Here is a 26686-nt window from a genome sequence, read left to right as displayed (position 1 = left end):
TTTATCCAAACTGAAGGTGTCGCCGGTTGCCTTCACAATGATGTTTATCCAAACTGAAGATGTGTTGGTGAAAAAGGAAAATAAAAATCTCAAGGTTGTTGAGAGGTTTTGCGTAGAGCGAGAGTTTACGCATGGCAGTTTGTGTGTTGAATTGCAGAAGGCTTGAATGGTGCACTCCCTCCTCTATTTATAGTAGTGAACCCGCTCCTGGCCAAGTTAGAACCACACCCGGACTTGGACTCTTTATCCTGATCTAACTAGGACTCAGCTAATCCTAACTCAATTGGGACTTTGAACCCTCCTTCATAATGAACCAAATTCATTCCCTAACTCTCGGTGCTCTCAACATTAACACCCCTGGTGGTATAAAAACTCAATCTTCATCTTTATCCAAATCACTTATTCTCGCAAAAGGACTCGACCAAAACCAACTAGACAAGGTGCCTGGCCAGCCCATGACACACCCAGAAAACTGTTGGTCTGAAAGTCTTGGCCCATTTTGTCACTCTTGGCCTAAATTGTTATTTTGGGCCCAAACAGTATGTAACTTGAATTTTACTGGTTAATACAAACACGCTTTTCTCTTAACTAGTTAGCAATGAGTTTACTTGGTGTGAATTAAATAAATAGCTAATGCCTAATTCAGTATTAATTCTTCATACGTGTTGCGCATGTAATTGAAATTCGCAGTTTGACGAAATAAGTATGTGGCGAGACATAAGTCTAGCAAAAAGTAATATTAATTATTCTATATATTTTTTATATTTTACAGGGAAGAAAATGTTTACTTTCTATGAACCGCCTTTACTTGTAAGAGTGCATCTTGGATCTGCTTATGTTATGGTAGGAGCTCCACTCATGACGACTTAGTTGAATTGGGAGAAGCTATAAGTACTATTGCAGGTCAATCTATTGGACAATTGGACAATCGAGTACTCAACTAACATTAAGAACTCATGAAAAGACCTGCACAAATCGTGTTTGGTACAAAATTAGTGGACGTTGAGATTCAAACAAAGGTTTAGGATTTAGGAATTAGGGATCGGAGCAAGGTGAGATATGAAATGAAATTGCAAGGGAGAAAGTTATTCTCACTCATCACATTGACGTATTGGTGTACTCTCTACCCACATGGCAACTTCAGCTTAAACAAGACCCATTGGTTTATAAACTTTGAAAACTACGCAGGAATCATGACGATTGGTAGTTAGGACACACATCACGAGACCGAATCTAAACGGAATATCCCTCTTCCGCCTGTTCCGCATCACGCACCTTACCACCACGTCCTCTCCGAGTCACTGGCTTGACGCCGAAACATGCCGCCGTCAAAGAGTCCACTTAATTTCAAAACGCAGTCGTTTCGAGCTATCCCTTCTTAGCTATCGGCGATAGCCTATCGCATCTCCTTGGCAACATAAATTCCACGCATATAAATACCTCTTCCCTCCGTCTCCTTTACTCTCTCGCTGTAAGCTCTTCTCATCTGCAAATCCACTTCGCTACCCCAGATCGATCGATTCGTCTCCCTCCTCAGTTCTTCGGAATCCATGGCGAAAGAACCAGCTCGCGTCCTTGTCACTGGAGCCGCAGGTACTGTATTGAATCCATAATCTCACTGTTTCTTCGATTTTTCAGTTAGTCCTGGTCGATCTTCTAGATCTACGATCTTGTTCTTGCTTGTTAACTTGTAAGTTTATATGATTGATGCACTGTTTAGATCTGTACATGATTAATAATATATATATGTATATGTATATGTATGTGTATGTGTATATGTGGGGGGGGGGGGGTGTGTGCATGTGCTAGGACTGAGAGTGAGAGGATCGACGAAGTAGTAATTAGATCGATGTTTTGAAATGATATGGCGTGTGATTTGTTGAAGTGACGATCCGATTTGGATGAGTTGTGAATTTGGATGATTTTCGAGTGAGGGATGTGTGAAATTATTTATATTGTGGATTTGAAGGACAAATTGGATATGCGCTTGTGCCAATGATCGCAAGGGGAATCATGCTCGGAGCGGATCAGCCAGTGATTCTGCACTTGCTCGATATTCCACCAGCTGCTGAGGCTTTGAATGGTGTCAAGATGGAGTTGGTGGATGCCGCTTTCCCTCTGCTTAAAGGTAAATATCGAATAGAAATACTCGACTGATTTGTTATCTGTATATGGAACTGTGCTTTTATGTGTGTATGTTGTGGTGAAGTTTGATGTAATTGGTACTTGTTGTGTATTGTATCAGGTGTTGTTGCTACAACTGATGTTGTAGAGGCATGCACTGGAGTCAACATCGCCGTGATGGTGGGTGGCTTCCCAAGGAAAGAAGGCATGGAAAGGAAAGACGTCATGACAAAGAACGTTTCCATCTACAAGTCCCAAGCTTCTGCACTGGAAAAGCATGCCGCTCCCAACTGCAAGGTAAACAAATATTTAAATGTAACAAAAATTATTGGGTAGTTTGTTGATTTTATTAGGCATATGTTATTTGGTAATGATATGGATTTGTGCACGATTCAGATACACAATTCTATTTTCATGTCATTTTGTTTCAATGGTGTTATGCTATCTTCTCTGTTTTCTTATTTAAATTATGTAGTTGGTTCCACAGATGCAAGTTTAATAATGTATTATGTTTTGCATAAGGGGTTTGATCAACCCCCTTGGAAACCAAATAGCTTTTTTTTAGTTTTCAATCACCTTCATCATTTAGGATCGGATCTAATTGATGGCATAAGAATTTTTTTCTTTTCTATACAACAAGAAACACTTGTAGCAGTTAGAAAGTCAAATTGAGTTGACATTACACTCTCCCTTTCCTATTTTGCAGGTTTTGGTTGTTGCTAATCCCGCAAACACCAATGCATTGATCTTGAAGGAATTTGCACCATCAATTCCTGAGAAAAACGTCACCTGTCTGACTAGACTAGATCATAACAGGGCGTTGGGCCAGGTCTCAGAGAGATTGAATGTTCAAGTTTCCGATGTGAAGAATGTTATTATCTGGGGAAACCATTCATCATCTCAGTATCCTGATGTCAACCATGCAACTGTCAAGACACCATCTGGAGAGAAATGTGTCCGTGAGCTTGTTGCTGATGATGCATGGTACAAGATTTGATCTAGGTTTAAAACTCACTTTAGTCCTATTATTAGGTTTACTTACAGTGAAGCACTTGTTTTTTTTGAAGGTTGAATGGAGAATTCATTTCCACTGTTCAACAACGTGGTGCTGCAATCATCAAGGCCCGTAAGCTGTCAAGTGCATTATCTGCTGCAAGTTCTGCTTGTGATCACATTCGTGATTGGGTACTTGGAACCCCAGAGGTACCTATGGTTCTGTTTGATTTTCAGTTATAACATGCCATAGGGATCTATTATATGCTTATTATTTATTTGACCATACATTCAGGGCACTTGGGTTTCCATGGGTGTCTACTCAGACGGCTCATACAATGTACCTTCGGGTCTCATTTTTTCATTCCCAGTCACTTGCCAAAATGGAGAGTGGAAGATTGTTCAAGGTAAGAGTCTGCAGTCTCTGCATTACTTGACAATTTAATTTGATTGTGACTATTCAGAGTTCTAATATTTTTTTCTTGTTTACATTTGTATAGGACTCTCTATTGACGAGTTTTCGAGGAAGAAGTTGGATGCAACTGCAGATGAGCTTAGTGAGGAGAAAGCTTTGGCATACTCTTGCCTCTCTTAGATGCTCTCGTCCATTCCTTTGTGTGGTTGTAAGTTTGGCCTCCCTGCAATGTGTGAAAAACGGAATTAGCTGAAGTTTTGAATAATGCCATTGTTAAGATAGAGAAATCTGTTAATGATGCATAAGCTGCTTTTGTGGGTTTTACAGTTGTTGAGCCCATTATTATATGTGGACGCTTTGACTGTTTTTTCTTTTTCAGTTGCATATTTGAACATCAATGGCATAGAGACGCAAAATAATCCATATCTGCCTTGATTCTTATTTGTTGTCGCTTGTGGTGATGTTCATTTCCTAGACTTGCAAGGCGTCCCATGTTTCGTGCAACTTAAATTACCGCTCTGAGGCCTTTAGGGTTTCAATGACAAATATGATCCGTTTTGGAGTTCATTTAGCTCCAATTTGGGGTTCTACTTAAACGGTAATATCTATTGTGAATGACACAGGGAATGTTGAACGCGCTCATGCGTCTATATCTTAAATGATTTGTGATTGATTTCGTTGGTGTCCTTTCAAGTGAATGGAGGACGGCTATAAGGACAGACAAACCTGGATTAGCCTTGAGTGTTTGTTTTGTTTTGTTTTGGCTTGTTTTTTCAAGATGTCCCCTCCTTGTTTTTCTGCAGCTCTCCTACATCTCCATTTTTGTTGTATCATTTGTCTTAATTTAGCGAAACAATAAACATCGGGGCTACAAAGTTCGATGGAATCAAATTCAGCTTAGTATATACTATGTTTTTCTGAAGTAACTTCAGGCTTTACTGCAACATAGTTACAAGCTAATTTCTTCTTGTGGTGGCAATAGTGTTTGCCTGTCGTTTGTGTTGTGTCGAAGAGTCATGTCTGTAGACGCTAGGGGTCTGTTGTATTAGGGGTAATATTGTAAAGGACAAAACTTAATATTGTCAAGTTTTGTTATTTCAGTTGTATTTGTGTATTTGGTTGGTTAGGTGAGCTTTCAATACAAGTGTGTATCTTGTGTATAAATACCTTAGTGTGTAATCTTATTGATTACGAAATGAAAATACACTTTCCAATACGGTATCCATCGCCATTGCCTAACAACCTTTGCGATCCTCTTCGCTTCCCGCTGACTGACCTTTGAAAATTCTTCAAACCCTAGCCTGCAACAATGGCAGCTGCTCCCTCTCTCTCCTCTGTTTCTACCTCTCATGTTCATCTTGAGCTCTCTCAAGTCACGAATATGTGCCCTAATTCTTTTGAACCGCCGTCGATTTCTTTAATCACGATCCACAAGAATGGATCAATGGTTCCGATTAAGCTCACCACCACAAATTACCTCACCTGGAGTGCTTTATTTGCTTTGATCTTCCACTATTACATCATTGGAATCATCGACGGCTTTGTGATTGCTCTTCCCAAATTTCTTCGCTATTCATTAGGAAATCGTACTTAAAACGCTTAATCTTGAATTTGTGATCTGGTATGAGAATGATCAAAACATCTTGATCTGGCTTAACTCCACTCTCTCTGATTTTTTGATTACATATGATGTTGGTGTTAATTTAGCTTGGGAACTCTAGTCTAAGCTTGAATCTAGATTTGCGACGGCTTCGTAGTCTCACATTCACGAGCTTCGTTCTCGTCTTCGCAACATCACCAAGGGTGAATCAACTGCCTCGATCTATCTCCAGCAAATCGAAGAAATTGCTAACGATTTTGCCAGCACTGGTGCTCCTGTTGATGATTCATAACTCATCGCAGTTACCTTGCACGGATTGCCTCGTGAATATGATTCTTTTGTTTATGCGGTTCAATTCCGTCTCGGATCCACAATTCTTGTTGAACTTCATGGTCATCTTCTCAATAAGGAAGTTCAACTCAACAATTGCAAGAAATCCTCCTCAGCTCCAATCCAAGCCTTACATTCATCTGTTGGTATTCTCCCTACACCAACAGATTCTCCAAATTCTCAGGCCCATGTTTCTTAGAATGCATCCAATTTCAACTCCAATCAAGGTTGTGGTGTCGATCGTAATTTCTCAAACCTTAGAAATTCACATAATCAATGAATTTCTCCAATTTCAGGAACAACAATAATCAAAGGAATATCTCTCGCAACAATAATCAGAGGTACAATAATCATGGTTCAATATCTAATTTCAACAACTCTGGCAGAAGAAATCCATGTCAAATTTGTCTGCAGTATGATCATGTGGTTATTGATTGTCCTTATCGCATGAATCTTACCTATGGCAATAAGAATTCTCAGTCTGCTTCATGTGCTACAACATCATCCACTACTCCCTCTTGGATTCTTAACTTTAGTGCAAGTTCTCACATGACCAACTCATATGCTCATCTGCAGAATCTTGAGTCTTACAGTGGTCCTAAGCAAGTGTACATTGGAGATGGCAAAGGTTTGCCCATTCTTCACTCTGGTTCTTCTACTATTCCTACTTTTACACATTGTTTTAATCTTAAGAATGTTTTACATGTTCCTGCATTAAAACAAGATTTGCTCTCTGCGAACGAATTCATTTTTGACAATTGGTGCACAATTCACCTATATCCTTTTCACTTTACTGTGAATGATCTTTCTTCGGAAAATATGCTTTTTAAAGGCTATGTGAAAGATGGCTTTTATCCATTTCACACATCTTCCTCCATTGCTGGTACTCAAAATGCTCTTGTTGCAACATCTAAAACCTCTCAAGATGTATGGCATCAATTAGGCCATCATTCCTTCAAAATCTTAAATAAAATTGTCTCTCAATCATGTATTTCTATTTCTAATAGATTGAATAAGTCCTTTGTGTTCAAGTTGTGCTTTGGAATAATGTTCCAAATTGTCTTTCACTTTAGTACCTTGTAATACAAGCAAACCATTAAAGCTACTGCACACTAATGTTTGGGGACTAGCACTCTTATTCTCTGTAAATGGTTTCAGATATTACATAATATATGTGGATGATTGCACCAAGTACTGTTAGTTTTTTTCCTTTTCAATACAAATTTGATGTGCTTCATACTTTTATTACATTCAAGTCAATGGTTGAAAATCTGTTAAATACCAAGATTGTTGCTCTTCGATCTTACTCTGGTGGAGAATTTATTAGCACTAATTTCTCTCAATTCTTGAAATATCATGGCATATCTCATCAACTCAGTTGTCCTCATACTCTAGAGCAGAATGGTTGTGCTAAAAAGAAGCATCGACATGTGGTAGAAACTGCAAGAACTCTCCTTGCAACTTTTAAAGTTCCTCATGACTACTGGGTAGATGCTTTCCCAACAGTTGTTTATTTGATCAATCGCATGCCTACTGCTATAAAATGTTCTCTTTAGGAATCTCTCTTTCACAAATCACCAGATTATTCCACACTAAGGGTTTTTGGCTACAGATGCTTTCCTTGGTTAAAGCCACATGTCTCTTCCAAGGTTGATCCCAAGAGTCAATCTTGTGTGTTTTTTGAGATACAGTCTGCAACACAAAGGTTACAAATGCTTGGATTTCACTACAAGGAAAATCTATCTCTCAAGACATGTTATATTTGATGAGGTTTATTTCCCATTTCATCACATACAACTCAATTCTATATCCTCCATAGTTACACAGGTTCAATCCTCCATGAATTCCATTTCTACAACCCTAACTTTCAATACCTTTTCCCTTGCACCAATGCATCCAAATCCTGCACTCACTAATGTCTCTAATCTTATAGCTGCAATTCATACTGCTATTAACCCTACAACACATTCTGCAACCAACCCTCCAACCAATCCTAACCTTCACCCTATGCAAACCAGATCCAAATCTGGAATTTTCAAACCTAAAGGTTTTGCAACAACTACACATTATATCCTATCTCATATATCTCAGGATTATATCCCTTCTACTTATCCCTAAGCCTCAAAACACCCCCAATGAAGACAAGTTATTATGCAAGAGTAATTGAATGCTCTTCTTAGTACTAGTACTTGGTCCTTGGTTCCATACACATCTTCAAATAGTGCAAATAGGTATTCAGGATAAAAGGAAAGTCTGATGGCTCTATAGACAGGTACAAAGTTAGATTGGTTGCAAGGGTTCCATCAACAACAAGGCTTGGACTACATAGAAACCTTTAGTCCAATTTCCAAGCCAGTTACAATTAGGTTACTTTTCACTATGACAGGGAAGTTCAATTGGTTTTTGAATCAATTAGATATGAGTAATGATTTCTGCATGGTAATATCTCAAAATCTGTGTTCGTGGTCCAACCTCTTGGTTTTAAGGAACCTACTAAACTCAATCATATGTGTAAACTACATAAGTCCTTATGACCTCGTTTGGCACACCCTATAAGACATCGGATTGTACTATATAATACGAAACAGGTGTTTGGTGAGTTTTGGACTAAATAAGCACCGGATTATTAATCCGGCCCCACCATTTTTTATACCCCTTATGCACGTTTGCTTATCCCATCCAATGCCTTGGTATTATTTAGTCCAGTTCACGAACTTCACACTAAAGCAAAAACAACTGCTCCAACCATCTTGACATCTGCTTCTACACATCAGGAACTCCTTCTCAACTAAGCTATTCCTTCTTTCCCTCTTTCTCCATCCCCACCTCCGATTAGCATCAAGCAAATTTTGAACAGAAAACCAGAGGTGGCAAATCGAATCCAAGTCACGCCGTTCATGTTGTGGAGAGACATTATTTGGGTTTTTTTTCTTAATTGTTATTTGATTTTGATGATGTTCAATGATTAAACTCAAAACTGGAAAAGATTTCATCTGGGTTTTGGTTTCAATGGATTAAAAACTCAAAACTGGGTTTTTTTATTTCACCGGCATTTTTGGTTGCGTTGACTCCCTTGTAAAGCATGGACATGGACTTTTTGCTTGCTGGGTGAGCAAGCTCCGATCAATAATTTGGAGATTTGCTTCTGCAAATTTGATTGGTTGGTGGATGAAAGAAAAGGAAGATGATGATGGTGACGAAAGAATTGATGGTTTTTTTATTTGCTTTTCTTTTTTCTTTTTTTTTGGATTGTGAACTTTTATTTTTAAAAACACATTTGTAATTATTATTTTTAATTATCAATTTAAAAATATTCTTAACAAGTACCAAACACAGTATAAAGAATACGGTCATTAATCCGACATTCATCAAACGCTCGACTAATTTAGTCAGTACTATCCAATGACTATTTATCCTATCCGACTGAAATAGTCAGTACAATCCGAGCTATCAAACAAGGCCTATATGGCTTAAAATAAAATCCTCGAGCTTGGTATGAAAAGTTGCACAAAGCTTTATCTTCTCTAGGTTTTACTAGTTCACAGAATGATCACTCTTTATTTGTCAAAAAGTCTCTTGCCTTAGTGTTTGTTTTGGTCTACGTGGATAACATTCTGGTCACTGGTCTAAATTCTCAAGCCTGCAAGGATACTATATCTCAACTCGGTGCACTTTTTTCTATCAAGGATTTGGGTCCTCTCCATTATTTCCTTGGCATTGAAGTAAAAAGGTCTTCTTCTGGGATATTCATTTCCTGAACGAAATATATTTTGGATCTTTTCAAGAAAGCACACATGGATGGTGCAAAACCATGTACGACCCCTTTCAACACTTCGTCTCTGGATCACAACTCTCCCCTTCTGCAGGATCCTACATAATACAGGTTGGTGGTTTGTAGTACTTAACTTAATATAGGCCAAACTTATCATTTGCAGTTAATTTGGTTTGTCAATTCATGCAACAACCCAGAGAATCACACTTTTAGGCAGTTAAAAGGATTCTCAAGTACCTCAAGGGTACTCTTGATCTTGGTCTTTGGTTTCTCAAGTGTTCAAAGCCTCTCAACATCAATGCTTTCTCCGATGCAGATTAGGCAGGTTGTCATACAGATAGAAGATCCACTTCAGGTTTTTTGTATCTTTTTGGGATGCTTTATCATTAGTCAGAGTGCCAAGAAACAACTAACAGTGGCACGCTCATCTACTGAAGTTGAGTACATGTTTTTAGCTAACATTGCTGCTAAAATTACTTAGATTTACAAGTTTTTAACTGATGTTGGGTTAATTCTGCCTTGTCATCCCAAGCTCTGGTGTGATAACATATTTGCTAACTCCTTAGCAAAGAACCCAATTTTTCATGCTTGAACCAAACATGTGGAAATCGATTACCACTACATTCGAGATAAAGTTCTTTCTAAGGAAGTCTCTGTTCATTTTGCCTGCACTCAAAAGCAAACTGCAAACATTTGTACTAAAGCTCTGTCTAAAGCCACATTTCTTCTTCTAAGAGACAAACTTTCACTTAGATTACCTTAGTTTTGTTTGAGGGGGGGGATATTAGGGGTAATATTGTAAATAACAAAATTTAACAATGTTAAGTTTTGTATTTCAGTTGTATTTTTGTATTTGGTTAGTTAGGTGAGTTGTCAATACAACTATACAAGTGTTCTAGTACCTTGTGTATAAATACCTCAGTGTGTAATCTTATTGATTAAGAAATGAAAAATACATTTTTCAATATGTTGCTCGTGGGAGACTGGATCTATTGAAGTCGCAGCTCTGACCACATATACGGTATACCTCTCCTTTTCCCTTCCATCTCCATCTCCATTATCATATGCAATTAGTTAAGGTCGAATTGGACTATATCATTGGTATCAGCCAATTCGGTCCTGGTTTTCATGGAGTTTATATATCAAGCAATTGACTCTGAATTGCTTGACAAACCAGAGTTGTTACATAGAGTTTATATCAAGCAATTGATTTTGAATTGCAATTATGCATATATATCTTTAGACCTGAGACATAGTAGTTGTCAGATGGGTGGGTCGGTGATTCTATCACATATGTCATGTCCTAGGTCTAGAGAGGTGCTATGTTCAGGTGATCCCCTTATTCATAGTGCATGTAAATGTGCAACAAAGTAGAATACTCTACGACATGATCAAGGAATCTTCCAAGGTATTAAACATGATCGATAATATATTTGTGACAGCTTAAGGGCAGTATCATATATGTATTATATGTATAAAAGAATCACATTCGGGTTTGACATAGACTATCCACATGCTTACAATGACATTGAGAGTATTGTGTGGAGAGATATCATATTGCATCATAAGTTGCAATTGAATAGGTTCTCCTCATACATTATGTATGGACTTGGGGACTATGGTATATGGCTAGATATCCACTCATAGTCTGTGCCTTGAAGAGTCAAATAAGCTCTTCACAATAAGGTGAATTAAAAGGTTGGGTTTTAATCAGCCAAAACAATCAAGAGTTTTGCATCGTCTCACGTCCTCGTCGATTAGAATCTAATGATTGCACACCCTACTTTTTGTGTGAGATGACTAACAAAGCGTTGGGATGATTAATATTATTAATCATACGGAGCAACAAGAAGTGATAAAATAATTATTAAAAGTTGAATTAATTATCATAGCGGTTTCAAGTCTAGATTGGGCTTTGATATGATTTTGGGTTGATCCGAGTCCATTATTAGTTTATCTCAGGTTGATTCCTTATCAATTGCAATCTTTGACCTCTCATGCTCGTCACAAGTTATACCCGAGTTCTATGGTCCTTTATGAAGTGCTAGAAAGAATTGGCAAGGCGGCATGTAAATTGAAATTGCAGAAATGGTACCAAAATTCACCCTGTATTTCATGTTAGCTGTATGAAGAAACATATGAATTTTTTTTTAAGGAAATTTGTTTTTACGAAATGTGTTAGAAATTCCCAGTTGGCAATTAACTTAGTGGTGAGTTGTATAAGAGCACTAGCTCCAAAGAAAATTGTAACGGTCATTTTGATAAAATATTATAATACAAAAATAGTGGAGCTGTACTCCTTCCTTCTTTCTTCCATCTCCACATCCATTTCTACTATCATCTGCAATTGGTTAAGGTCGAATCGGACCTTATCGGATACGACCACTGGTAAGCTTATCCTGAAGCTTAGTAAATATGTCAAGAAGGTTTCGACATGAACAACATTATCCTCAACTCAGTTTGGTGTTGTTTGTGAGTCGTGTTATTGTACTTGTCCAAAACTACGACTCCATTCTTTGGGATCGACTTTGGGCTTTTTATGCGCAACTTAGGTGGAATCGAATATCCTAACTGTGTTTCATAAGGAAGAACTAAGTAGCGGTACAACATACTACATTGTTTTGATGCAAGGAAAAAACTTTAAACAGTCGTGTCATTTAGTCTATGTTTGGGTAAGCGATATGCAAAATACCGATGAATTTAGACTAAATATAGTTAGAAATGAACTGCATAATATTAGATGGAGGAGTTTTGAAATGCATTGCAAAGACATAAACAAAGATTTACAAATGACTAATTTCAACCTTGATGCATTATATCCACTCATTTCAAATCCCTCCAAGTTTTTGCACTTCCCTTTTAACTATATATAGCATAAATCCCTTGATACTTGCAAGTCATCCCTTTTCTTATGTCTGAGTTTTTCTACGGCAGGTACATTGACCCATTCAATGCGATCGAACACCTACAAGTATCTTGTTAATTAAATTTTGCAGTCATCTATTTTCTTATGTCTGAGTTTTTCTAGGATACATTGACTTATTGAATATGAAGACATAAAAATATCATCATCATAGTTTCAACTGAGTGGCATAGCTCCAATTGAAAGGTCTACTACAAAATTGAGTTGCTCTGATAAGGCCTTTCATAGTGGTTCAAGTGAATTTGAATCCTATAACGTAATTGCTACGTTGTGAGTTTAATAGAGGCGAGTCTCTAGTCATCTAATTTTTGTCCTGCTATCGGTTATTCACTTTTTTTCCTCCCCAAAAAAGTAGGTAATTTATTGTTGTATAGGAATCAAAATGATTTAAGAATTAGAATCACTCTGATAGAACTCAAATTTTTTGACCCACTGATATCAATCTCAATTTTCCAACCTATTAGGGATGACCTGAATACTCCATTTAATAAGCGTTCACACTTAATATATTAGTGTACCGTGCCAAAACTGCGTATATCTATACCATAACTCTCTTTGGATCATAACTCAAATACATCATCAAATTTGATATTGATCGGTTGTTGTCTACTAAACGGACTACAAGAAAAATAGCAAATAATCACGAAGTAAGCGTGGTTGTTGCTAGAGTAGTTATTCTTATAAGCGTGACGTCACACTTTTTGACCTTTTAACATGTTTTAGCTAGCGAAGCCAACAATAATCACACTTGCTCTGTGGTTGTTGCCACTCTTTTTTTTGGCAGTGGACGTCGAATCCTTATGAAAATGAATTCAGAACGAAATCGCGCTAAAACTAGGGCGTCACCCGTAAGTGGCGCACTGTGTGGCCCGAGCACAGTGATAAGTGAGCAAGGGTCGCTGTATCTCCATAGGCACCCAGATGCAGTGTTAAATGAGCAAGGGGGCCATAGAAACTTCTTTTCGAACGACTCCACTCAAAGTTGTTTGGGAGCATATGCACCTATCAACTTTACACAGGACACACAAAAGAAGTACTTTGATTCCATTGGACGGGGGAGGGTGAAGAAGCTAGGACAGAAGGGTAGAGTTCAGGAGAGTAGAATGCGTTTAGGAACGTGGAATATAGGAACCTTAACGGGAAAATCTATGGAAGTAGTGGAAGTTATGGTGAGGAGAAGGATAAATATTATGTGCCTACAAGAAACTAAGTGGGTTGGTCTTAAGGCAAAGGATCTAGAAAACTCAGGGTTTAAACTTTGGTACTTGGGCACAAATAGAACAAGAAACGGTGTTGGCATCATCGTGGACAAGACCTTGACACAAGATGTTGTAGATGTCAAGAGGGTAGGAGATAGAATCATGGTAATCAAGATTGTAATAGGACAAGAACTTATCAATGTGATTAGTGCGTACGCACCTCAAGTAGGGTTGGATATGAGTTCGAAGGAGAAATTTTGGGAAGACCTTGGAGACTTGGTGCAAGGAATTGCTCAGACGGAGAAATTATTTATAGGAGGAGATTTAAATGGACACGTGGGCAGAGAGACAGGCAACTATGGAGGTTTTCATGGTGGCCATGGTTTTGGGGAGAGAAACGAGGATGGGGAAGCTATCTTGGATTTTGCAATGGCATATGATCTCTTCTTAGCCAACACCTTCTTTAAGAAGAGAGAAGAACATGTGATCACCTACAAGAGTGGGTCGTCAAAAACACAAATAGATTTTCTTCTAATGAGGAAAGAGGATCGTATAACTTGTAAGGATTGCAAAGTTATACCAGGAGAGAGCGTGGCTAATCAACATCGCTTGTTGGTGATGGATGTACATATCAAAAGAGTGAGAAAAAAGAACAAGACTTGGAAGTGCCCAAGGACTAGATGGTGGAATCTAAAAGAAGAAAAACAAGTCATTTTCAAAGAGAAAGTAATCACCCAGTGTGTGTGGGGTAGAGAGGGGGAAGCTAGCCAAATGTGGGATTCCATGGCTAGTTGTATCCAAAAAGTAGCAAAAGAGGTGTTAGGAGAGTCCAAGGGCTTTGCCCCACACCAAAAGGAATCTTGGTGGTGGAATGAGGAGGTACAAACAAAGGTGAAGGCTAAGAAGGAATGTTGTAAAGCCTTATACAAGGATAGGACCGATGAAAATGGTGAAAGGTATAGAAAAGCGAAGCAAGAGGCGAAGAAAGCTGTGAGAGAAGCTAAGTTAGCGGTTTATGACGATATGTATAAGCGACTAGATACCAAAGAATGAGAGTTGGATATTTATAAACTAGCTAGAGCAAGGGAAAAGAAGACAAGGGACCTAAACCAAGTGAGGTGCATCAAGGATGAGGATGAAAAGGTTCTTGCTACAGAGAACGCGGTTAAAGATAGATGGAGAGGTTATTTTCATAATCTTTTCAATGAAGGACATGAAATGAGTGCTTCTTTAGGGGAGTTGAGTAACTCAGAAGAGTGTAGAAACTACTCTTTTTATCGTCGAATCCGGAAGGAAGAAGTGGTTGTAGCTTTGAAGAAGATGAAGCATAGAAAAGCAGTAGGCCCAGACGATATACCAATCGAAGTGTGGAAAGTTTTGGGAGGGACAGGTATAACATGGCTCACTAACCTTTTCAATAGGATTTTGAAAACGAAGAAGATGCCAAATGAGTGGCGAACGAGCACTTTGGTGCCTATCTACAAGAATAAGGGCGACGTACAAAATTGCATGAACTATAGGGGTATTAAGCTAATGAGTCATACAATGAAGCTCTGGGAGAGAGTCATTGAGCATAGATTGAGGCAAGAGACATGGGTTTCGGACAACCAATTCGGGTTCATGCCAGGGCGCTCAACCATGGAGGCAATCTATCTCTTACGAAAATTGATGGAAAGATATAGAGATGGGAAAAAGGATTTACACATGGTCTTTATAGATTTGGAAAAAGCGTATGATAGGGTCCCAAGAGACATTCTTTGGAGGATTTTAGAGAAGAAAGGAGTATGAGTAGCATATATCCAAGCTATAAAGGATATGTATGAAGGAGCAAAGACTGCCGTAAGAACTCATGAAGGACAAACCGAAAGCTTTCCCATAACTGTAGGATTACATCAAGGCTCATCCTTAAGTCCTTACCTTTTTGCGTTGGTAATGGATGAGTTAACAGGACATATTCAAGATGATATTCCTTGGTGTATGCTTTTCGCAGACGATATAGTGTTGATAGATGAAACTCAGGAAGGGGTAAATGCAAAGCTTAACCTTTGGAGAGAAGTGTTGGAATCTAAAGGTCTTCGCTTAAGCCGATCAAAGACAGAATATATGGAGTGCAAGTTCAGTGCAAATGGAGGCCAAAATGAGTTAGGGGTGAGGATCGGAGATCAAGAAATACCAAAGAGCGATCGTTTTCGTTACCTAGGATCTATCTTGCAAAAGAACGGAGAATTAGATGGAGATCTCAACCATAGAATACAAGCTGGATGGATGAAGTGGAAGAGTGCATCCGGCGTGTTGTGTGACCGCCGTATGCCACTGAAGCTCAAGGGAAAATTTTATAGGACGGCAATAAGGCCGGCGATGCTGTATGGCACAGAATGTTGGGCGGTGAAGCATCAACACGTACACAAAATGGGTGTAGCAGAGATGAGGGTGCTTCGTTGGATGTGTGGGCACACAAGAAAGGATAAGATTAGGAATGAGGATATCCGGGGTAAAGTAGGAGTAGCCGAAATTGAAGGAAAGATGAGAGAAAATCGGTTACGGTGGTTTGGACATGTGCAAAGAAGGCCTACTGACGCTCCGATTAGAAGATGCGACTATGGGACAGAGGTTCAGGGCCGAAGGGGTAGAGGAAGACCTAGGAAAACTTTGGAAGAGACTCTAAGAAAAGACTTAGAGTACTTGGATCTAATGGAGGACATGACACGGGACCGAGCACAATGGCGTTCAAAGATTCATATAGCCGATCCCACTCAGTGACTTGGATTTTCCAAGTCTCCAACCAAGAAGTTTTCCTCACTCGGGAAATTAAGGGAATACTACCTCAACCTACATGTTCCACTCACAAAGCTTCAACATACAAGCTTCAACAAAAGAAAATTCAGAGAACTTAGCGAATAAGGCTTCGGTGTATTCAACACAATACGTTGAAATGAAGGAAAGCTATTTATTGATATCCCCGATAAGTCACAAATATGTACATATACATGAGTCAAAATAAACAAACAAGAGGGAGCCTTCACAAAGGTTGCTTAGGAGAAGTCTCAGCAGTCGGTAGAGCCCCAGAAAGAGCAGGCACTGGAGGGGGATCATTTGGAGCCTCAGTATTGGACAGAACCCTAGAAGGAGGAGGCAGCATAGGTTGATCATTTGGAGCTTCATTACGCGGTACAGCCCCAGAAGACGAAGGCAATAAATGCCTTTGGAACAAACCCACAAATCTCTGATGATCAAGTAAAACCTGACCATCAGATTCCTTCATCTGGTCAAGCTTCCTCTTCATGTTTGTAGCATAGTCATGTGCGAGCCGGTGCAACCGTTTATTCTCATGCTTGAGCCCTCTAATCTCCTGTTTGAGACTCATCACTTCAGCCGCCAATGATTCAACTTGGCGGGTTCGAGCAAATAGGCGTTGGGCCATGTTAGACACAGAACCTGCACACTGAACACTGAGAGCCAGAGAATCTTTAACAGCCAACTCATCAGACCGTTTGGAAAGTAGTCTGTTATCTTTGGGAGTGAGAAGGTTCCTGGCCACTACCGCAGCGGTCATATCATTCTTCATCATGGAATCCCCAACAGTAAGAGGACCAGTAGGGGAGACGAAGGATGGGCGCCATATGTTGTCTGGAGAAGGCGTGGCTGCCTCTTCAACAAGGTTCAAGTCAAAACGACGGTCGGAGGGGCCAGACATTTTCAAAGGTGTTGAAGAGAGAAGAGGTCGGACAAATCAAGATCTTAGAAGTGCAAGAATGGAGCTTCTACTGGTGGAGATTCAAGTGTGCTTTGGAACTTAATGCCAGCCTCTATAAAAAATCTGCACTCGACGGAGCTTCAGAAATCGAAGAGGCGTTTGCTTTCTCAAAAGCTGGGCTGCTCAGAGACCACGAGACGTTTGCTTTCTCAAAAGTTGGGCTGCTCAAAGACCATGAAGGCCGATCTCAAAAATCGAAGAGGCGCTTGCTTTCTCAAAAGCTGGGCTGCTCAGAGACCACGAGGGCCGATCTCAGAAATCGAAGAGGCACCTACTTTTCCAGCCTTGTCAGCACCTGTCAGCTTTGCGGAAATTATGGGCATTATGTCGAAGATTTCTGGTGAAGTAGAAAGCACATGAATCTTACTGTTCAATCACCCACTTCCCACACGCAACATTAGCTCATGGGTACCACAGATAACTTTGCCAAAGTTCTCTGACAAAGTTGAGACACGTGAAGCTTGCATCTCCCACTACACCGCTCTGACCAAGAAGGGTAAAAGAATAGCAAAGAAACAGCACTAACAAAGTTTAAACACATAAATTTTGAAGGTCTAGCTACCATATTATTACCCACAAGGGTAAAGGAACAGTACCACTGCTGGATAATTGGAAAGTCCTTGTGTGTCAACCTCTGTGCTTCGTGGCAAGATAGACTAGCAAACATGCCCAACCTTTTCTCACATTCGAGAAAACACTCCCAACAAGATTGCTTGCTCTAAAATCGAAGAGGCACCGCCCTCCGAATCTCGAGAGCCAGACTCCCAACATGATTACTTTCTCAAAAATCGAAGAGACACCGCTCTCCGAATCTCGAGAGCCAGACCCCTAGCAGGATGGCTTTCTCAAAAATCGAAAAGGCATCGTTCTCCGAATCTCGAGAGCCAGATCTCCGACAAGATTGCTTGTTCGAAAACCGAAGAGGCACCACTTTCCCAACTTCAAGAGCCGGATCTCCTTGGATAAAGCTTGTCTGTAATCTTTACACGCAACATCAGCTTTCCAGATACCATAGACCACTTTTTCAAAGTGCTCTGACAAAGTTAAAACATGTGAAGCTGGCAGCTCACACTACCGTGTTATGACCAAGCAGGGTAAAGGAATAGCATTACTACTTGTTGTTAGGGAGACTCCTATATATGTTGACCTCCATCCCCAACAGACAGGCAGACCTGCAAAAATGCTCAACCCTTCCTCATATCTGAGAGGGCACTCCCAAAGAAGCCTTTCGAAATATTCATCTTTCTTTCCCCCCGACAATACCTCTGCAAACAAGTTATACTAGAGCAAGAATATCTCATATCATCAGGGTTAAAAGCAAGAGTATCCCATATCATGTTTTTTCCCTGTCTTTTCCTTTGGCCTTGTTCTTACCTACAAGACAAGGAGAAAGAGAGCAATCAGTCAGCACTTGGAATCAAGCTTCCAGTCAGGAACTGACTGCCTGGAACCCCTTACTTGATTACTTACCTGGCATTGCTCTCGAGTACTCATCTTCAACATCTTATGCTTCCAGGGAAGATACCGCATCTGCCCGAGGAACATATAGGGCAAGTGAGAAGGATACAAGGAAGCATGTGGAGACAAGCGTAACAGCACACGTGCCGATACATCCACTACTCTGTCAAAAGCAAAAGTATCCCATATCAGCAGGGTCGAACGTACTATAGATTTGATGAACTTGTTTTGACCCTCAAATTCTTCAGTCGGCCTTATACTCTGGAGGAAACCAAAAAACCCTCCAGCCCAGTTCAAGAATAAGCCTGTGGAAAGTTACTTCTTCAAAAGCAAAAGTATCCCATATCATCTTTTCTCATTTTTCTTCTCTTTATCCTTCATGATGCCTGCAAGATAGGGAGAATGTGAACAATCAGCTGGAACTCGAAATCAAAGTTCTGATCTGGGACTGATTGCTTGGAGCTCTGATTACTTACCTTGTCTATCACCTCTTTCAGCAGATCCCCTAGCTCAGCGACTTGGAGGACTCCTACTACATGGTTTGTATCGCGCTTGACCAAGCCTGAAACTACAAGTAAGCTTCATGTGAAATTGATACATTACCTTGTGCATCTCCACCAGTTAAAGATACCACCCCTGGATGGAGGAAGAGTACTTCCAGAGAAGATGCCACATCTACCTACGAGACAGATAAGGCAAGTCAAGACGATACCACACTCCGGAACTTAGAAGTTTCGTGATTACGAGATCATTCTCCCACAATATTTCCTAATGTCATTTGTACTAAATCATTCACTTGTACTCACTAAAAGAGAGCTTGAACCTATGTACTTGTGTAAACCCTTCACAATTAATGAGAACTCCTCTATTTCGTGGACGTAGCCAATATGTGTGAACCACGTACATCTGGTGTTTGCTTTCCTATCTTTATCCATTTATATACTTATCCACACTAATGACCGGAGCAATCTAGCGACGATCACAAAAAGCGACCGTTTTCGCTACCTAGGATCTATATTGCAAGAGAACGGAGAATTAGATGGAGATCTCAACCATAGAATACAAGCTGGATGGATGAAGTGTAAGAGTGCATCCGGCGTGTTGTGTGATCGTCGTAGGTCACTGAAGCTCAAGGGAAAATTTTATAGGACAGCAATAAGGCCAGCGATGTTGTATGGCATAGAATGTTGGGCGGTGAAGCATCAACACGTACACAAAATGGGTGTAGCGGAGATAAGGATGCTTCGTGGGATGCTTCGTGGGATGTGTGGGCACACGAGAAAGGAGAAGATTGTGAATGAGGATATCCGAGGTAAAGTAGGAGTAGCCGAAGTTGAAGGAAAGATGAGAGAAAATCGGTTACGGTGGTTTGGACATGTGCAAAGAAGGCCTACTGACGTTCCGGTTCGAAGATGTGACTGCGGAACAGAGGTTCGGGGCCGAAGGGGTAGAGGAAGACCTAGGAAAACTTTGGAAGAGACCCTAAGAAAAGACTTAGAGTACTTGGATCTAACGGAGGACATGACACAAAACCGAGCGCAATGGCGTTCTAGGATTCATATAGCCGACCCCACTTAGTGGGAAAAGGCTTTGTTGTTGTTGTTGTTGTTGTTGGAGGTAAAGAAAATTCAGTAGTCAACAGCAGACAACTCATTTCAAAAGCCAAATCAAATGTCGTTCTAGTTTGTGTGTCGACATCCTATAGCCAATATAGATTGTACCACAATATATATGTAGTGACTGAGTCTTCCCCCCTAGTTAAATGACACATTTCCGTTATTGTTCATGCATGTCACATTGATCATTAAATATCTTTTCAATTTATTTGGAGTAATGTTATTCATACCATATTTTTATAGGAAAACTAATGAAAGAGGTTTGAAAAGTTTTAGTTTTAATAAAAAAGATCATGTTATAAGTTTGTTTAATGATTAGTACAAAGCCCGTATTAAATTAGTCCAACTATAATAATTATGATTTGTCGATTTTACCCCTAATTTTTTTAGGTTGAGTTCTAGATTTTCGTCGTTAATGGAGTTCATCGTTGTTTTGCAGACCTTCTTCTTTTTCTTTGAAACAAAAAATATAGATTCTCATGTTATTTAATTTATATTTTGTATTATTTCATTGAAATGTGATCGTCGTTATTATTCATAGTGTATTCGAGGTACTGTTTTTCAATTTTTCATCGTCAGTGGGGTTCATCGTTTGTTTCTCCAGAAAATAAATTTGAGATTTGCATGTTATTCAATAATAACAACGGCTCACTGTTTCTGGACTGTAAAAATAAACTATTTCTGGAATCTAAGTCACTGTTTATGGAATCTAAGTTACTATTTCTGTAATCTAAATCACCGTTTCTGGATCAAAGTGAAACAGACACACTGTTTCTTAAATGTAAGTTAGAAAAGAAATAGTGAAATTCACTGTATTTGAATTTAAAGCAAAATAAGCACCATGTTTCTTAAACATAATCAACTGATACATGAAAGAAAAGAAACAGTCAAAGGTTAAAACATAGACTGTTTCTGGAACTAAGTCACTGTTTCTGAAATTTAACTGTTTCTAGATTTTTGTTTTTTTCTTTCCAAATACAGTGTTTGTGCACAAACAAGACAAACACTATATCTGATTTTTTTTTTTTCCAAAAACAGTGTTATGTTTTGGGTTATCCAGAAACAGTTTTATGTTTTGGTTCTTTTTTTTTTTCATACACTTTTTCACTGGTTTCTGCCATTGAACTTCTTTGAACTATTTTCGACGACTTTGTTCTGATGAATGCTTCCTTTTTTAACTTTGATTTGAACTTTGATTTGGTTGTTTTTGAATTTGGGGGAATTCGATTTGATAGGAAGACAGGGAGTTATTATGGCGGTTTCGTACTGGGTTGAGGTTGGTGAAGAGTCAATACAATATCAAATCATTTAGGGGTATTTACGGAAGTGTAGATTTGTAGCGGGTTGGGCTTGTAAGTTTGACCAGTGGACAATAGTTTTGGATGGTTTTTCATAAAACTTTGAGTTTTTTTAGTTAAATAACATTTTTGGATGATTTTTGGTTAAATATTTGTTGGCCCAAGCCATTTTCATTAAAGCTTCATATTTTTATACCACATTTCTATATCACCTCAGATAACATCTGATGTAGACAACAATATCATTTGAAAAATTTGCAAAACCCAAGGAAAAGAACGAGAAAGACTCCTCCTCGTATACCACAATCATCATTTAATTAACTAGTTTTTCTTAATTATTAGTTTATTAAATAATGAACTAAATTTAAAAATATAATTAATTCAAATCAAATGATGTGACTGTTCACATCAAATATCATCTAAGATAATATAAAAATATAACATGAATATCATTACTCGCTTATTTGTGCGTTCAGTGAAAAGCAGCAATCAAGACTAACAGAGTTGTGGATGACTGGAAAGTCATTGGTGACTACCTTTTCGAAAAAGAAAATTGACTGAAGACTAATTAGTATAAAAAAAAGGACTCAGGACCACTGATGAAATGGATATTTTGATTCCACTTTTTAATTAATAGCCTAATTAAACAAAGAACAAAGACCATAAATAAACTTTTAAGTCGTTGGCCCCTTTATTGTTTTACTCACTCCTACTTCAATAAGCGCATCAAATCTTCTTGGAAATTGAGGTTGTGAAACACTCATTTTTTCCCCCTCTAGTTTCAACAACTTAGAGCATCTTCAAATGAGATGTCAAATATAGTATGACAATCCGTCTCTAATTTTACGTTTTATAAATTTTAAAAGCATGAATCAACGAAAATGCCCTAGAGGCAAGGATTTTGACTTCCGTTGGCTATTGTTTAGAGAGACGTATGAGTCATTCTTTTGGAATGTTTGCGTAGTAATCATCGCCACGAACGTACAGACGAAAGCCGTTTGCGAGTCCTGATTATAACGGTATAGTTACGGACGTTTGAAATCGTTCTACTAAACTATAGGTTTTGAATTAATTAAAAGTGGGAATGAGAACCAATTAGAGGCTTGGTTTCGGCCCAATCAGGTATGTGTCGTTGAAGAGACCAATCAAATTAAAAGAGTAATGGACCAATCATAAATTAGGGAGGAAAGAGGGACCAATCAAGAAAGGGAAAGAAAGCTCCCAGTTTTCCCTTCGACCCGTACACCCGCGCAGCAACCCAGTTCAACCCGGAGTGATTTCAGCCACCTCCTCCATTTTTTCAGGCCAACTACACCCATCCATCACCTGTAGCCTCTTAAACAACCTTTCCTCTACCATTTTCGCCCAAGATCGAAGGGTTTTAGGTCCTATTTTGTATAGAACTCCACCGGAGCACCACCCTTAATCAACTTCCCTTGGACCCAGGAACAAGACTCAACCAGTGGTAGGGGCGTTGGAACACCGAGGAAGGAGAATCGAAGAACACCCACTGTTGATGCACAAAACCAGAGGTCTTGGAACAACGTAAATTCGACCGTGAATCTACAAGTAATGTAAATAACACAAGATGTATCGTGGTTCACCCCAAGGTTTGGGCTACGGCCACACTGATTATATATTTATCTGAGAGGCAAGGGAGAGAACCTCTGAATATGAGAGGGGTGAGAAGGCTCCAGAAATGGCCTCCTCTAATTGTGAGGGTGAGGGGTCCTTTTATAGAATAAGGACTCCTCACTTATTACATATTTGCCCCTTCCTTTATCACATAATTACATTTAAATCCCCTGAGTATTTGTACGAGATCTAAATACGAGGCCCTAAATATGGTATAAACAATAGTCCCCCAAGTCTTCAGTCAAGAGAGTCTTTTGGCTGGAGACTTGAAATTCAGTTCATGTGTGGGCCGAAGTAACTAGATGTTGTCTTGAACTGATGCTCAACTAGAAGTAGCACATGCTGCTAGGCTGCTCGACCCATGGCTTATGTTGCCTTGGTTGGCTCGGCTTGTGGCGTTGAAGGTGAAGGAGTCCCTTTTATAAAATAAGGACTCGCTCCTCAATACATGAATGATGGGCTAGAGTTGATGCTCTCTAATGATGGTGAGGGAGTCCCTTTTATAAAATAAGGGCTCGCTCCTCAGTACATGAATAATGGGTTTGGAGTGATGCTCGTGGCGAGGCGGTTGCTCAGCTGGCAGCGATGCTTTCTAACGAAGGTGAAAGAGTCCCTTTTATAAAATAAGGGCTCGCTCCTCAATACATAAGTGATGAGCTAATTCCCCCAAGTATTTTTCATGAGTGCTCTCTAATGAAAATGAAGGAGTCCTTTTTATAGAATAAGGGCTCGCTCCTCAGTACATAGATAATGGGCTAAGTCCCCCAAGTATTTTCCATGAATGCTTTCTAATAAAAGTGAGGGAGTCCCTTTTATAGAATAAGGGTTCACTCCTCGGTACATAGATAATGGGCTAAGTCCCCCAAGTATTTTCCATAAGGCCTAGTTGAGGCCCAATATATGGTACATAATGTAGTCTCCCAAGTCTTCGGTCAATAGAGTCTGTTGGCTGGAGACTTCAAATTGAATCCATGTATGGGCCGAAGTGGCGGTTGTTCGGAGGCGGTATTTGTATACCCTGCATTGAAACTTTGTAGGTGAAGCTTTGCACGTGAAGCTTTGAAGCTAGAGCTCTGTAAATAAAGCTTTTGAAGCTAGAGCTCTGTAAATGAAGCTTTTGAAGCTAGAGCTTTTGTAAATTAAGCTTTTAAAGCTAGAGCTCTGTAAATGAAGCTTTTGAAGCTAGAGCTTTTGTAAATGAAGCTTTTGAAGTTGATTGACATGAGTGATGCTCATGGATGTTGACATGAGTGATGCTCATGAATGTTTATGTATGATTGGATGAGTGATGCTCATAAATGTTTATGTATGATTGACATGAGTAATGCTCATGAATGTTTATGTATGATTGACATGGGTAATGCTCATGTATGATTTGAAGTACTGGGCGTACTTTTGATCACCTGGTTTGTGGCATGAAAGAGAGTACGGGTTGTACATTTCATCACCTAGTTGGTGGCATGAATGGCTAGTTGCCAAATGATATTAGAGTACGGGTTGTACATTTCATCACCTGTTTGGTGGTAATAGCAGCAGGTTATCAAATAATTTTTGGAATACTGGGCGTACTTTTAGTCACCTGGTTGGTGATAATAGCGGCGGGTTGCCAAATAGTTTTGGAGTACTAGGCGTACTTTTGATCACCTGGTTGGTGATAATAGCGGTGGGTTGCCGAATAATTTTGGAAGTACTAGGCGTACTTTTGATCACTTGGTTGGTGATAATAGCAGCGGGTTGCCGAATAATTTTGGAAATACTGGGCGTACTTTTGATCACCTGGTTAGTGCTATTTTGGTCTTATGGGCCTTCGCCCTTCACATGACATTGCAGCCCATTTATTTTGGGCTTTGTCATTTTTTTTTTACCCCCTGATGGGGTTTATACAGATGTCTCCGAAAGATAAGAAAAATAAATTACATCATACAAAAACCAGAAAAGTAAATCACATCATTCTAGTGGGGTGTTTATTCCTCACTTTTGCTTTCTCTTTTGCTTTTTCTTTAACATCATGGTGTCGTCTGTGAAGAGTGGGAACATGCATGATGAAAGTTGGTGGGTATCTTTTGCGCTGTCATCGTGCCAAGTTGATTCCCTTAATCAACTTGGAGCTTAGGCTGCTGTGCATTAGTGGGTAGCCATGCTTTCTGCTTTTTCTCTTTTTACTTTCTGCAATTATCTCCGACCCAAAAGTTGATGCACAGAACAAAATCCTAATTCATCATCAAGCAAGTAAGCTTGAAAATCCACTAAGTTGTGCTAGTGCAGCAGTAAGAGCATTTGTTCCCTGTTCATCAATCGATCTATGAGCTGTTAGTGTGAAAAACTATACAGATTCAGGATGCACTCCACTAAGAGTAGCAATCACCTGCTACGCAGATGACTCCAAAACCTTCTCAATAGTTGGTGGACTAGCAAACTCAAACTTGCACCCCACATCACGCTCAAGCGTTTTAATTGTTCTCCTTTGGTTGTTAGTAAACATCAGAATGGCAGTACCTTCTTTCCCTGCGTGTCCAGTACGCCCAAAGCGATGCACAAATGTCTCTCGATCTTGCCACACTCCCCCACACCAACTTCCTCGAGCTCTCGATCTTGCCAAACAACGCCGTAGCCGAGTCACTCGCTGAGTCTAGATTCAGCAAGTTCTTGAGCAATGCGATGGCCCCTGACATGTTTCGGCTCAGCCTCTGCAGCTTCTTCTGCACCACGGACGATTCTTTCACGGCCTCCTCCATGTCCTCGCCCGTGTTCGATTTCTCTCTCTCTTTTCCCTTTTCCCAAAAGCTGATAGCTTTAATCGTACCCATTAGAAGAGTAGCTTGCAGAAGGTGAGCTTTCCCATGAAAAATTGGTGTCACAGTTTGCTGCTGATCCTCTTGATGAACATGCTTGATTAGATCTTCCCCCAATCCCAAAGACACTGGCTTTGATAAGACCTTTTTTTGGTGGGAAATTGGTCGAGTCTCTCCCTTTTCCTTTCCTCTTCACTGGGTTACTGTTGTTGCTGGTGAATCGCGTCTAACTAGAGCAGCAAAAGAAGTCTGGGGAACGGATATTGAAGCAACAACAACATTTGGGTTTGTTCTTGCTTTTCGCCTTGAACTTTCCCGAGGCCTCGTGCTACTAACAGTCATATTCTTCCATATTCCCGACAAGAACAGGACCGACGCGAGGAGGACCGATATTTTCAGCAACATGTTCTCTCGCCATTGTCGGCAGCGTGTGGACTCAGTTCTTTGATCTCGGCGATCTCCTTGGAGACTAGGATGGCGATAACAGCGGGACTTTGAGGTTAAATAATGGGGATTTGGCAGTGATCTTGTGGGAGATGGAGTGTCTTAAGAGATTTAGTGGGTTTGTTTCTCATACTTCAGTTCTCTGAATTTCTGCCAAAAAGTAGAGAGAGAGAGAGAGAGAGAGGGGAAGCTGAGGAGTGTTTGAGATTTTGATCTTTTTTGTTTCTGGGTTTTTTTGTAATTTTGCAGATTGACGGTGGTGGTGAAAAAAAATGAAAGAGAACCGACATAGTTTTTTGTGTCGATTCCCACAGACGGCGCCAAGTGTTAATG

The 26686-nt window shown here is 39.7% G+C and overlaps 1 protein-coding gene across 1 annotated transcript; it reads left to right on the top strand.

Moving 5' to 3' along the window:
• Positions 1 to 1195: 1195 nt before the first annotated feature.
• Positions 1196 to 3971, top strand: LOC103453451 (malate dehydrogenase). The gene is made up of 7 exons (XM_008392996.4): positions 1196 to 1593; positions 1970 to 2128; positions 2246 to 2421; positions 2831 to 3108; positions 3192 to 3327; positions 3413 to 3524; positions 3618 to 3971. Exons 1-7 carry the CDS (start codon positions 1551 to 1553, stop codon positions 3710 to 3712), a joined length of 999 nt encoding a protein of 332 aa, XP_008391218.3. The 5' UTR covers positions 1196 to 1550; the 3' UTR covers positions 3713 to 3971.
• Positions 3972 to 26686: the final 22715 nt, after the last annotated feature.

Source organism: Malus domestica, chromosome 13 (genome assembly GCF_042453785.1).
Source record: "Malus domestica chromosome 13, GDT2T_hap1".
In the NCBI taxonomy this organism is placed as follows: domain Eukaryota; kingdom Viridiplantae; phylum Streptophyta; class Magnoliopsida; order Rosales; family Rosaceae; genus Malus; species Malus domestica.
This window is presented reverse-complemented; position numbering and strand designations above follow the sequence as displayed.

Coding starts and splice junctions, on each gene's coding strand:
- LOC103453451 (XM_008392996.4), top strand. CDS start 1,551: ATGGCGAAAGAACCAGCTCGCGTCCTTGTCACTGGAGCCGCAG. Junction 2,422..2,830: donor ATGCCGCTCCCAACTGCAAG/GTAAACAAATAT, acceptor CCTATTTTGCAG/GTTTTGGTTGTTGCTAATCC. Junction 3,328..3,412: donor GGGTACTTGGAACCCCAGAG/GTACCTATGGTT, acceptor CCATACATTCAG/GGCACTTGGGTTTCCATGGG.